The following is a 12,864-nucleotide window of genomic DNA, read 5'->3' as shown; positions in this document are numbered from 1 at the left end:
CCTGTAATCCCAGCACTTTGGGAGGCTGAAGCAGACGGATCACAAGGTCAGAAGATTGAGACCATCATGGCTAACACGGTGAAACCTGTTTCTACTAAAAATACAAAAAATTAGCCAGGCCTGGTGGCACGCACCTGTAGTCCCAGCTACTCGGGAGGCTGAGGCAGGAGAATCATTTGAACCTGGGAGGCAGAGGTTACAGTGAGCTAAGATTGTTCCAATGCACTCCAGCCTGGGTGACAGAGTGAGACTCCCATCTCAAGAAAGAAAATTTAAAAATTTTTAAAAATTAAAAAATAACTAAAAAAAGGTCGGTGCAGTGGCTCATGCCTATAATCCCAGCACTTTGAGAGGCTGAGGCGGGCAGATCACCTGAGGTCAGGAGGTAGAGAACAGCCTGAGTAACATATAGTGAAACCTTGTCTCTACTAAAAAATACAAAAATTAGGCCAGGCGCAGTGGCTCACACCTGTAATCCCAGCACTTTGAGAGGCCAAGGTGGGCAGATTGCCTGAGGTCAGCAGTTTAAGACCAGTCTGGCCAACGTGGTGAAACCCCGTCTCTACTAAAAATACAAAAATTAGCTGAGTGTGGTGGCGCATGCCTGTAGTCACAGCTACGTGGGAGGCTGAGGCAGGAGAATCGCTTGAACCCAGGAGGCAGAGGTTGCAGTGAGCCAAAATTGCATCAATGCACTCCAGCCTGGTGACAACGTGAGACTCCGTCTCAAATAAAAAAAAAAAAAAGAAAGAAAGAAAAGAAAAGAAAATTAGCCGGGTGTGGTGGGGTGCACCTGTAATCCCAGCTACTCAGGAGGCTGAGGCAGGGGAATTGCTTGAACCGGGGAGGTGGAGGTTGCAGTGAGCCGAGATTGTGCCATGGTACTCCAGCCTGGGCAACAGGAGACTGTGTCTCAAAAAAAAAAAAAAAAAAATTAGTTGGGCATGGCACACGCCTATAGTCCCAGCTGCTTGGGAAACTGAGGCAGGAGATCGCTTGAACCTGGAAGGCAGAGGTTGCAGTGAGCTGAGATTGCCCCATTCTACTCCAGCCTGGGTGACAGAGTGAGACTTCATCTCTCAAAAAAATAAAATAAAATAAAATAAAATAAATAAAATTTAAAAATGAAAAAAATCAAACCAAATAAAATTAATCAACCAACACCCATTCTGTTTAAGGTTCCAAAAGGAAGTAGCTGGACCCGGCTGCAGAGCACACTCCCACCTTGCTTCTGTCCCAAAAGTACATCCCCTACGTGTGGTTCTCCTTAAACAATTTTAATGTCTGGGTTGGGGAAGCAGGTAGAGCGCATAGAGGCAGCTGCTAGAGGCTGGTTGCAGACTCCAGGCCGCGTTCCAGGAAATATCGGTGGGAAGAACGGGGACGGGCTTGGGACCCTTCATTGAGGAAGTAGGATGTGATCTTCCTGAGTCCCTCCTGATCCTTGGATGCTGAGTCCTCCCTGTGGGAGAGAGGTGATGACAGTGACCACTTACACAGGGAGCAACCCTCTCAGGCAGGGCTGAACGCTAGCCTCCCTCCTTCCTTCCCTATAGCACCCCCAGGACATCCATGACACCCACCATATAACATCTTCCGCCTCTTTCTCCAGGATGGTCTGGGCCGTGCGCCAGCTGAACCGGACAAACTGGGGGAAGCCGAACACAGGCTCCACGTGCTCCTTCAACCACGCTTTTGTCTTGGGATCTGGGGTAGGGTGGGCAATGGTGACAGTCCAAGTTGCACCATAACATTCAAGCTCCCTGCCACTCTTTTTTTTTTTCTTTGAGATGGAGTCTCACTCTGTAGCCAGGCTGGAGTGCAGTGGCGCGATCTCAGCTCACTGCAACCTCCACCTCCCGGATTCAAGCGATTGTCCCGCCTCAGCCTCCCAAGTAGCTGGGACTACAGGCGCATGCCACCACGCCCAGCTAAATTTTGTGTTTTTAGTAGTGACGAGGTTTCACCATGTTGGCCAGGATGGTCTCAATTGCTTGACCTCGTGATCTACCCACCTCGGCCTCCCAAAGTGCTGGGATTACAGGCATGAGCCACCGCGCCGGGCCTCCTTGCCGCTCTTCTAAGGCTTCCTGCTGAGTACCTGGGGCACCTCCTATGGTCTGAAGCACCTTCTTGCCACAGGACCTTTACCTGGCCAAGAGCTGCTAAAAGGGCAGTGCAGGGAGACTGCCTCTGAGACATCTCCTTGACCTCCAAGAACAAGTCATTAAACATTTTTATTTTATTTATTTATTTTTTGAAATGGAGTCTTGCTCTGTCACCCAGGCTGTAGTGCAATGGTGCGATCTCGGCTCACTGCAACCTCCACCTCCCAGGTTCAAGCAATTCTCCTGCCTCAGCCTCCCAAGTAGCTGGGACTACAGCCACCCACCACCATACCTGGCTAATTTTTGTATTTTTAGTAGAGACGGGGTTTCACCATATTGGACAGGCAGGCTGGTCTCACCCTGACCTCAGATGATCCACCCACCTCAGCCTCCCAAAGTGCTGGGATTACAGGTGTGAACACCACACCCAGCCTTTTTATTTTTTTGAGATAGGGTCTCGCTCTATTACCCAGGCTGGAGTGCAGTGACATTATCACAGCTCAATGCAACCTCTGCCTCCCAGGCTCAAGCCATCCTCTCACCTCAGCCTCCCAAGTAGCTGGGACTACAGGTGGGCACCACCACACCTAATTTTTGTATTTTTTGTAGAGATGGGGTCTTGTCATATTGCCCAGGCTGGTCGTGAATTCCTGAGTTCACATGATCTACCTGCCTCTGTCTCTTAAAATGCTAGGATTACGGGCATGAGCCACCTGGCCCAGCCTGTCATTAAATATTATTATTATTATTATTATTATTATTATTATTTTGAGATGGAGTTTTGCTCATTTCCCAGGCTGGAGTGTAATTATGCGATCTCGGCTCACTGCAACCTCCACCTCCCAGGTTTAAGTAATTCTCCTGCCTCAGCCTCCCGAGTCGCTGGGATTACAGGCGTGTGCCACCACGTCCAGCTAATTTTGTATTTTTAGTAGAGATGGGGTTTCACCACGTTGGTCAGGCTGGTCTAGAACTCCTGACCTCAAAGGATCCACCCGCCTCAGCCTCCCAAAGTCCTGGGATTACAGGTGTGAGCCACCACGCCTGGCTAACATTATTTTTTTTTTGACACAAGATCTCATCTTGTCACCAAGGCTGGAGTGCAGTGGCATAATCATAGCTCACTGCAGCCTGCAACTCCTGGGCTCAAGCAACCCACCCACCTTAGCCTCCTCCTCCAGAGTAGCTGGGACTACAGGTGGGCACCACTATAACTGGCTAATTTTTTAAATTTTTTATAGAGATGGGGGTCTCGCTATGTTGCCCAGGCTGGTCTTGAACTCGAGGACTCAAGCGGTTCTCCTACCTCAGCTTCCCAAAGTGCTGGGATTACAGGCATGAGCCACCACGCCTGGTCCCCTTCCCCTTAACAAAGGGACAAATGCCCACCTTGGGTCTCAGTCCATCACTGGGGCTCCAGAAAGACAGCAAAGTGGGAAGCGGGGAAGACAGCAGCAATCCTATGGCCTGGAATCCAGCTCCATCACTCACTGGCTGTGTGGCCATAAACAAATGGCACCACTGTCTAACACTTGGCCTCTTTCACTGTGGAGTAGGGTGACCAGAGCAATTTAGAAAACCTCCAGCCAGGCACAGTAGTTCACACCTGTAATCCTAGCTATTTGGGAGTCCAAGGCAGGAGGATCACTTAAGCCCAGGAATTCAAGACCAGGCTGGGCAACATAGGGAGATCCCATCTCTTTAAGAAAAGAAGAAAAAAAGGGCCAGGGGTGGTGGCTCATGGCTGTAATCCCAGCACTTTGAAAGACCAAGGTGGGAGGACTGCCTGACTCCAGGAATTTGAGACCAGCCTGGGCAACATGACAAGACCCCATCTCTATAAAAACAAAAAATAGGCTGGGCACGGCGGCTCACACCTGTAATCCCAGCACTTTGGGAGGCTGAGCCGGGCAGATCCCCTGAGTCAGGAGTTCAAGACCAGCCTGACCAACATGGAGAAAACTCGTCTCTACTAAAAACACAAAATTAGCTGGGTGTGGTGGCACATGCCTGTAATCCCAGCTACTCGCGAGGCTGAGGCAGGAGAATCGCTTGAAGCCAGGAGGTGGAGGTTGCAGTGAGCCGAGATCGCACCATTACACTCCAGCCTGGGCAACAAGAGTGAAACTCCGTCTCAAAAAATAAACAAAAATAACAAATAAAAACAAAAAATAAGCAAAATAAAATGATAAATGACAGAAAGGAAAAAAAGAAAACCTCAGAAGTGTGCTCAGCCCTGGCCATTTCAACATTAGTACCATGGTCATGTGTCTGCTCACCATTGGGGTAGCCTGAGCCATAATCAGTATCCGAGTCCTGCAGTTTCTCCACGAACTGCCATTTCTTCACGGCCTGGTCCCGGGCCACCTGTGGGCAAGACAGGCACCTGGAATCTCCCTCCTTCCCTTTGGTGGCCATGCCTGGCCCCTATATAGTGGGACGGTGGAAGCCAGCCATGGCTGCTAGTAGGGTACTGACCTTGGCACAGATGCTGGCAGCACTAACCACTGGGTAGAGGGCATCTGCTTTGGCCTTGACCGTCACCTCAATCCCGGGAAAACTTTGCTGCAGCCGCGCCTGGTATGTCTCTGGCATCCCTACGGTGTCCACGAATACCTGCCACAGCAACAGACACATATTAATTGAACAAACAACTGTACCAATGCTCTAGCCTCACAGCCCTGGCACGTTCTTCCTGCTACCCAGAATCCTCTTCTCCAGCACATCCCCAGGATGGATCAATCAGGGATTTCAACTCGAACATCTCCTCCTAGGCCAGGCAAAGTTGTTCAGGCCTGTGATCCCAGCACTTTGGGAGGCTGAGGCGGGAGGATCGCTTGATCCTGGGAGTTTGAGGCCAGGCTTGGCAACACAGTGAGACCCCATCTTTATAAAAACATAAAATAAATACAATAAAATAAAACAAAGAAAAAACTCACTTCCTGAAGAGGCTTTCTCTGATCACGCTGCTTTTACTCTAACTTATTTAGCACCTACTGCATGCCACATACTGTTCTAGGAACTGAGGTGGCAGAAAACACTAGAAAAAAATTGGTAGAGTGTGTTAGCACAAGCCTGTAATCCCAACACTTTAGGAAGCCAAAGTGGGAGGATTGCTTGAGGGCAGGTGGTTGAGACCAACCTGGGCAACATATGGAGACCCTGTTTCTACAAAAAATAAAAAGTTAGGTAGGTGTAGTGGTGAATAAAGGCTTGAAGGAGGTGAGGAAGTGAACTGTGCAGAGATCTGGGGAAGAGGGCTCTAGGTGTGAGAACAGCCAGTACAAAGGCCCTGAGCTGGGACCAGGTTCATGATGCTGGGCCCATGCATGGGGGCCTTTGGCTGCAGCACCGAACAGAGGGTCCAAGAGCTGCTGGGGGAAAGTGGTATCTCCACAGCAGTACTGTTTTCAGAAACAACCTTTATTTTTTGTTTACCAGCTGACCATCTTTCATGTTTTATTTTTATTTTTTTTATTTTTAGTAGAGATGGGGTTTCACCATGTTGGTCAGGCTGGTCTCAAACTCCTGACCTGATGATCCGCCCGCCTCGGCCTCCCAAAGTGCTGGGATTACAGGCGTGAGCCACTGCACCCAACCTCCAGCTGACCATCTTTCTGCCCAGGCTAGGCCGTGAACCCCTACGGGTAGGGCCCTTGTCTGTCTACGCCAGTTACTGTATCACCAGCTCTGCATTTGGGCCTGGTCCTCAGGTCCCTCCTCAGCAAGGTCTCCCTTGCTATAATTCCTTTCTTCTTCTTTTTGTGGAGATGGAGTCTCGCTATGTTGCCCAGGCTGGTCTGGAACTCCTGGCCTCAACCAATTTGCTCACCTCAGCTTCCCAAAGTGCTGGGATTACAGGCATGAGCCACCACACCCAGCATACAATTCCTACGTCGAGGTTATTCTGCCTTGTTATTCTCTCAGAACGGTCCGTTCTTTCATTGAGAGCATTTGAGGCAATGCTGATTTATGTTTTTCTCTGGTAATTTAATGTAATTCTGCCCCACTCGACTGTGAATTTTCCTGATTTAATTTCCACTGTGATCGGAAAACTAAATGTCGAGATGTGCATTTCAAAAAGACTACCTTCTGTTGCTGCATGGGGCACAGATTGGAAGGGATAGGAGGGTGAGGGACAAGAGAAGACACTCAGCAGGTGTCCAGGGAGTGGGGGGTGTCCTGGGCTAGGACAGAGGTGGCAGGTAGACACATGTGGGATTTGTTATGGAGACTGAGCCTTTAGGATGAGGGAGAGATTAGATGGAGATGGGACTAGGGGCTACACTGTGGTCCTCAGTGTGGCACACATTTAGGGCAGAAACAGGAGCACGAAATCAACAGTAGCAATGAATATGCCTGAGGCACTCCAGACGTATCTGATGCTGAATCTGCACACTGCACATTTTTGCCCACATTTATTTTTTATTTTATTTTTATTTTTATTTTTCGCTCTGTCCCCCAGGCTGGAGTGCAATGGCGCGATCTCACCTCACTGCAACCTCCGCCTCCCAGGTTCAAGCAATTCTCCTGCCTCGGCCTCACCAATAGGTGGGATTACAGGCACCCGCCACCATGCTGGGCTAATTTTTTGTATTTTCAGTAGAGATGAGGTTTCACCATGTTGGCCAGGATGGTCTTCAACTCCTGACCTCAGGTGATCTGCCTGCCTCAGCCTCCTGAAGCACTGGGATTACAGCCGTGAGCCACTGTGCCTGGCCTCCCATTTTTAGTTTATTTTTTATTTTTTTGAGACAGGGTCTTGCTCTGTTGCCCGGGTTGGAGTGCAATGGCACAATCTTGGCTCACTGCAACTTCTGCCTCCTGGGTTCAAGCGATTCTCCTGCCTCGGCCTCCTGAGTAGCTAGGATTACAGGCGTCTGCCACCACGTCCAGCTAATTTTTGTATTTTTAGTAGAGACGGGGTTTCACCATGTTGGTCAGGCTGGTCTCGAACTCTTGACCTCCGGTGATCTACCCGCCGCGGCCTCCCAAAGTGCTGCGATTATAGGCGTGAGCCACTGCGCCCTGCCTCCATTTTTGGGTTGGGGGGTCTTCCTTTGTCACCCAGGATGGAGTGCTGTGGCATGATCATGGCTCACTGCAGTCTCGAACTCCTGTTTTGTCCCTATTTTATCCTGAGATGACCAAATGGGGACAACTTACAGTTAACTCACCTGGGTGACGTTCACGCCCTGGTACAATGCATACTGTATAAGCCCAGTGGCTGTATCATGTGACAGGGAGTTCAGGTTGTACTTGACCCTGTGGTGGGGAACAGAGCCCAGTTAATCTCATTCTAGGAACAAAGCTTGGTCAGCCCATGCTGGCTGCCCCTCCCGGGGACCTCTCACCGCCCAAGCATGCTGGTAGAGATGAGGTTTGGAGACAGCACATCCAGCGCCCAGCCTACAAAGTCCGTGTCCTCCATTTTCGCAAACAGCCTTTCCCGCTCGCTCTCCAACAGGGTCTTTGAGTCTGGGAGGAGGTTTGGAAGAGAAGGGGAACAGCTGGTTCTCCCAGTTCCTGCCCTCCCCTTTCAGTTCTCACCTGCCCCTGCACATACCCAGGAATCCCTTCCTCAGACGAACACCTCGGGCTCACCTGCCACTTTCAGCGCCTCCAGATCTGCCAGGCGAGACAGGGGACAATAACAGATGGCGTAGACCATGGGGCCTGGGGAGAAGGGGTGTCAGTTTTCTGGCAGCCGGGGTCCAATCACTGAGCCCGTGAAAGTTGCCATTCATCCCTGTTCTATCATCACTGCTTCTTTAGGTGCCATAACCACGACCACATCCCCTCCCCTGGTGCGGTGCAATCCCGACTCCGGTTTCCCGCATCCTCCGTACCACGCCCCTCCCCTCCCTGGCCCTAAGGGCGCACCCAGCACGGGGCCCCTGCCCGCCTCATCGACGCCCAGGACGCAAGGCTCCTTGCGGCACACCGCGGGCACAGGCGAACTCAGGCGACAGCGGCCCGTATTGTCTCTCTCCAGCTCGCTGAGATCCATGCCGCCTCAGCCGCCGCCACCAGCTGCAAGAACTAATACCGCAGGAGCGGGTCTCGGCGCGCGTTTTCCGCGGGCCTCGAAGCGGCGCCTGCTTCCGGCCAATCCGCGGGCAGAACACGCCCCTGGCGCTCCCGCCGCCGTGGACGCTTACGCAGCCGACGCCGACGTCGCTGCCGTGCGCCCTCCTGGGAATTGTAGTCCCAAAGGGCTATGGCCGAACACTCAGCTTGGGGAATTCGGTGGACGGGGTCACTTTGCAAGCTCTGCTTCACGGTCTCTGGGGCCCCGCCTGCGTTGCCCGGTGGGAAGAGGGGGAAATAAGAGGGAAACTGAGACGTAGCTTCGAAGACCCAGCCTAACGGGGAACTAGAGAGTTAAATATCACCCCACTCCCAGGACACGGGTCACCGCATCACTGGGTCCCCAACTTCCACTTGGATTCAGGACCTGTACTTACGGTCCCTGCTTCTGTACACATTCTAAGTCCCCTGGACCAGGTAGCCCCGCTTCCACTAAACCCAGGCTTTTGGATTTGGAGTCCCCAAACTCCCTCTCTTGGTTGCTCCCTACGGCCCACCTCCACTCCGTGCAAGATCTGTGCTTCCTAACCTCTGTCTGATTCAGGCCAAGCCTTCCCCACCCCCGTTGGAGATCACAGATCTCAGTGGACTCCTGCTCAGGGTCTCTGCTCCCTATAGAAGCTAATTCCTCCCAACTTAGAATGAATGTCCCCACCCCCACCCCTCGACCCACTTTTTTTTTTTTTTTTTTTTTTTTTTTTTGAGACAGAGTCTCGCTCTTGTCCCCCAGGCTGGAGTGCAGTGGCGCCATCTCCGCTCACTGCAAGCTCCGCCTCCCGGGTTCACGCCATTCTCCTGCCTCAGTCTCCCGAGTAGCTGGGACTACAGGCGCCCGCCACCACACCCGGCTAATTTTTTGTACTTTTTAGTAGAGATGGGGTTTCACCGTGTTAGCCAGGTTGGTCTCCATTTCCTGACCTTGTGATCCGCCCGCCTTGGCCTCCCAAAGTGCTGGGATTACAGGCGTGAGCCACGGCACCCGGCCTTTTTTTTTTTTTAGACAGGGTCTCTCTCTGTTGTCCAGGCTGGAGTGCAGTGGCGCGATCTTGGCTCACTGCAACCTCCACCTCCTGGGCTGACGCGATCCTCCCACCTCAGTCTCCCAAGCAGCTGGACTACAGGTGCACACCACACCACCGTGCCCGACTATTTTTGGTATTTTTTGTAGAGATGGGGTCTCATTATGTTGCCCAGGCTGGCTTCAAACTCCTGGGCTCAAGCGATCCGGTCCCCTCAGCCTCCCAAAGTGTTGGGATTACAAGCCTGAGCCAGCCACAGTGCCTGGCATCCACCACTTCTATTCCCTGGGCTCACTGGGGCTCATGTCCTCTGCCTGTGGGTTCCTGCCCCTTACCAGGCTCATGCCCCTTCCTCAGGGTCCTAGTTCATTGTCTCTTTATCTCCTTTTACTCCTCTGCGCCTCCCCCTCCACTTTTTTTTTTTTGAGACAGGATGTTACTCTGTTGCCTAGGCTGGATAGCAGTGTAGCGATCTCGGCTTACTGTAACCTTTGCCTCCCAGGCTCAAGCGATCCTTCCTCCCCATCCTACCGAGTAGCTGGGACCACAGGCATGTGCCGCCACGCTCGTCTAATTTAAATTTTTGTTTGTTTGTTTGTTTGGTTGGTTTTTTTTGAGACAGAGTCTCGCTCTGTCGCCCAGGCTGGAGTGCAGTGGCGCGATCTCGGCTCACTGCAGGCTCCGCTTCCCGGGTTCACGCCATTCTTCTGCCTCAGCCTCCCGAGTAGCTGGGACTTACAGGCGCCCGCCACCGCGCCCAGCTAATTTTTCATATTTTTAGTAGAGACGGGGTTTCACCGTGTTAGCCAGGATGGTCTCGATCTCCTGACCTTGTGATCCGCCTGCCTTGGCCTCCCAAAGTGCTGGGATTGCGGGCGTGAGCCACCGCGCCCGGCCTAATTTTAAAAATTTTTATGGAGAGGTGATCTCAACGATATTGCCCAGACTAATCTTGAACTCCAGGACTCAAGAGATCCGCCTGCCTCGGCCTCCCAAAATGGTGGAATTACAGGCGTGAGCCCCGGCGCCCGGCGCCCCCTCCACTTTTCTCCTTTTCTCCCTAGATATCAGCGGGGCTCACGGCTCCTGACTCAGCTTCCCCCTAACCAAATCAGCCTCAAGTCACTCAAGACTTGGAGCCCCAGTTCTCCCTTCCCCAAACTCGCTTCATACCCGCCCCGCACCGCACATCCTCCCTCCGCGCCCACCCTGGGCCCCGCAACTTGCCCCGGCCCTGCTCTCTCACCCGGGCTCAGAGCCTCCAGTCGCAGTCGAAGGGCTTGCAGGATGGACAATCCTGTTGCCGGCAGGGCCGTAACTGGATCAGGTTCTCCGGGTCCATGAAAACCGGGCCCGGCGCTGTGCCCACTACCTCGCGGCTGCGCTCCTGCTTGCCCAGGTCGCAGAGACACCGCCACTTTCCCCATGGGCCAAGGATTGAGTCCTCGACTTCTAGAGAAGGAGGGCAGAGGTGAAGACCTACGTGGAGGGGGCCTACTCCCAATCCCCTCCCCCAGAGAGGGAGAAAGATAAAGATACTAACGAATAAGAGAAGCACATATTCGCTAGACTCTGCCTCTATGCCAGACACCCTGCCACAGATTATCTCATTTAAGCTTTTTTTTTTTTTTTTTTTTTTGAGACAGGGTCTCACTCTGTTGCCCAGGCTGGAGTGCAGTGGCGCAGTCACAGCTCACTGCAGCCTCAACCTCCTGGGCTCAAACAATCCTCCTACCTCAGCCTCCCAAGTAGCTGGGACTACAGGCACATGCCACTGTGCCTGGCTAATTTTTTTGTATTTTTTGCAGAGACGGTGTTTCACCATGTCGCCCAGGCTGGTCTGGAACTCCTGGGCTCAAGTGATACTCCCATCTCAGCCTCCCAAAGTGCTGGGATTACAGGTGTGAGCCAGCCACCATTCCTGGCCTCATTTAATATTTCCACGAGTCTCAGGTGGGGAAACCAAGACCCAGAGACAGCAAGCCAACCTTCCAAGCTCATATACGGGGTAAGTGGGCCAGAGGAACTACAACCTGACACTTCCAGGCTGTGCCAGCCTGCCCAGTTGTGAGTGTCCTACAACATCCTTGGTGCCTGCCATTTGAAGCTGACTTCTGTCTTCAGGGGTGTGACCATGGCCCTACCTAGAAGGCACAATGCCACCTGACAGCAGGGCTGTCAAGTGATAAATGGCATAATTGACATAATGAAGGTAAGTAAATCTCCCGGTGCTGTGCTAGCATATACAAACCAATTTCTTATGATCAGTTTGTTTGTTTATTTATTTAATTTATTTATTTTGAGACAAGATCTTGCTCTGTTACCCAGGTTGGAATGCAAGGGCATAATCATGGCTCACTGCAGCTTCAAACTCCTTGGCACAAATGGTCCTCCTGTATCAGCCTCTTGAGTAGCTGGGACTACAGGCGCATGCCACCATGGCAGGCTAATTTATTTTTTATTTTTATTTATTTATTTATTTTTGTAGAGTAGGGGGTCTTCTCCATGTTGCCCAGGCTGGTCTTGAACTCCTGGGCTCATGCAGTCCTCCCGCCTCGGCCTCCCAAAGTGCTGGGCCATCAAGTCAGGCTAATTTTAAAATATTTTTTGTAGAGATGGAGTCTTGCTGTGTGGGTCAGGCTGGTCTGGTCTCCGAAACCAAGGGATCCTCCCACCTCAGCCTCCCAAAGTGCTAGGATTATAGGCGTGAGCTACCGCGCCGGCCACTGTGATCACTTTAAAGGGCTCTTTACTGAATCTGCCCCTTTCCCCTATGAGACAGATCTTATCCCAACTCCGATCTTATCCTAACTCACCGCTCACTAAGGTCTGACACCTCCTACCCTCCCACACCCATGTCTCTGCCACACCTCACCGACCTCTTTCCATTTCTCCTTCAGGACTTTTCACCTTGGCATTTGCTATTCCCTCTTCCTTGGACATTCTTTCCCCAAATCTTTCCATTTGGGACTTTCGCTTGTCGTTCTCGCTGCACTGGTCACGGGTCTTCTGCAATCGGACCCTCTCTAATTTCCCAAGCTTGCCCGCCCCCTTCTTTCTCTGTCTCTGCCCTTCCTGGCACCTATCCCCGAGTGACAGCTTCAGTGTCCTGCCCACACCCCCTCTTCCCCTGGGAGCTGCTTTAAAGCAGTATCTATTTCAATATATCCAAGAGTAAACCGAGCCTTAGAGAAAAGTAACCAGCCCAAGGGGACGCCTCCAGTGCGGAGCTGGGTGGAGATTTGCAGCCCGCGGAGGAAGGTCCCTTTGCAGCCAGCAGGAGAAGTAGGGCAACGGGGAGTCTTTGGGCATCGTCATCCCCGCCGCCTGAGGTTACCCTTTAGATGCTGCAGCCTCAGCTGCTCCCAGGTGTCACCTTCGCCCTGCTGCCCTAAGTACTGATAGTCCTGGTAGACCAGGGCAGGGGTCGCCAGCTGCAGGAGTAGCAGAGGCGCCAGCAGCAGCGCCGCCGGGGTCCGGGCCATGCTGGACTCCAACGGCCCCCAGCGCGCTCCCAGGCGGAGTCGTGCGCGGAGTCTGCGGCGGGCGCATTACCCACGCGGGCAGGTGCAGTGGTCCCGGCCGAAAGCAACGCGTCTCCCCCCGCAGGCGCATGGACCCGGCCGCACGCTCCCCCGCACCTGCGG

The 12,864-nt window shown here is 52.6% G+C and overlaps 2 protein-coding genes across 2 annotated transcripts; both read right to left on the bottom strand.

Annotated features, from left to right (window-relative positions):
- Nucleotides 1-1,261: 1,261 nt before the first annotated feature.
- On the bottom strand, nucleotides 1,262-8,278 carry RNASEH2A (ribonuclease H2 subunit A). Its single transcript, XM_512415.7, has 8 exons — nucleotides 7,992-8,278; nucleotides 7,713-7,784; nucleotides 7,463-7,586; nucleotides 7,286-7,373; nucleotides 4,587-4,724; nucleotides 4,388-4,475; nucleotides 1,584-1,707; nucleotides 1,262-1,462 (listed from the first exon to the last, which is right to left on the bottom strand). Exons 1-8 carry the CDS (start codon nucleotides 8,116-8,118, stop codon nucleotides 1,324-1,326), a joined length of 900 nt encoding a protein of 299 aa, XP_512415.1. The 5' UTR covers nucleotides 8,119-8,278; the 3' UTR covers nucleotides 1,262-1,323.
- Nucleotides 1,262-12,791, bottom strand: THSD8 (thrombospondin type 1 domain containing 8). The gene is made up of 9 exons (XM_054672764.2): nucleotides 12,555-12,791; nucleotides 10,464-10,669; nucleotides 7,713-7,784; nucleotides 7,463-7,586; nucleotides 7,286-7,373; nucleotides 4,587-4,724; nucleotides 4,388-4,475; nucleotides 1,584-1,707; nucleotides 1,262-1,462 (listed from the first exon to the last, which is right to left on the bottom strand). Exons 1-2 carry the CDS (start codon nucleotides 12,700-12,702, stop codon nucleotides 10,470-10,472), a joined length of 348 nt encoding a protein of 115 aa, XP_054528739.1. The 5' UTR covers nucleotides 12,703-12,791; the 3' UTR covers nucleotides 1,262-1,462; nucleotides 1,584-1,707; nucleotides 4,388-4,475; nucleotides 4,587-4,724; nucleotides 7,286-7,373; nucleotides 7,463-7,586; nucleotides 7,713-7,784; nucleotides 10,464-10,469.
- Between the last annotated feature and the right edge of the window lie 73 nt (nucleotides 12,792-12,864).

This window comes from Pan troglodytes, chromosome 20 (assembly GCF_028858775.2).
Source record: "Pan troglodytes isolate AG18354 chromosome 20, NHGRI_mPanTro3-v2.0_pri, whole genome shotgun sequence".
NCBI lineage: Eukaryota > Metazoa > Chordata > Mammalia > Primates > Hominidae > Pan > Pan troglodytes.
The sequence above is the reverse complement of the archived record's forward strand: the minus strand, read 5'-3'. Positions and strand labels throughout refer to the sequence as shown.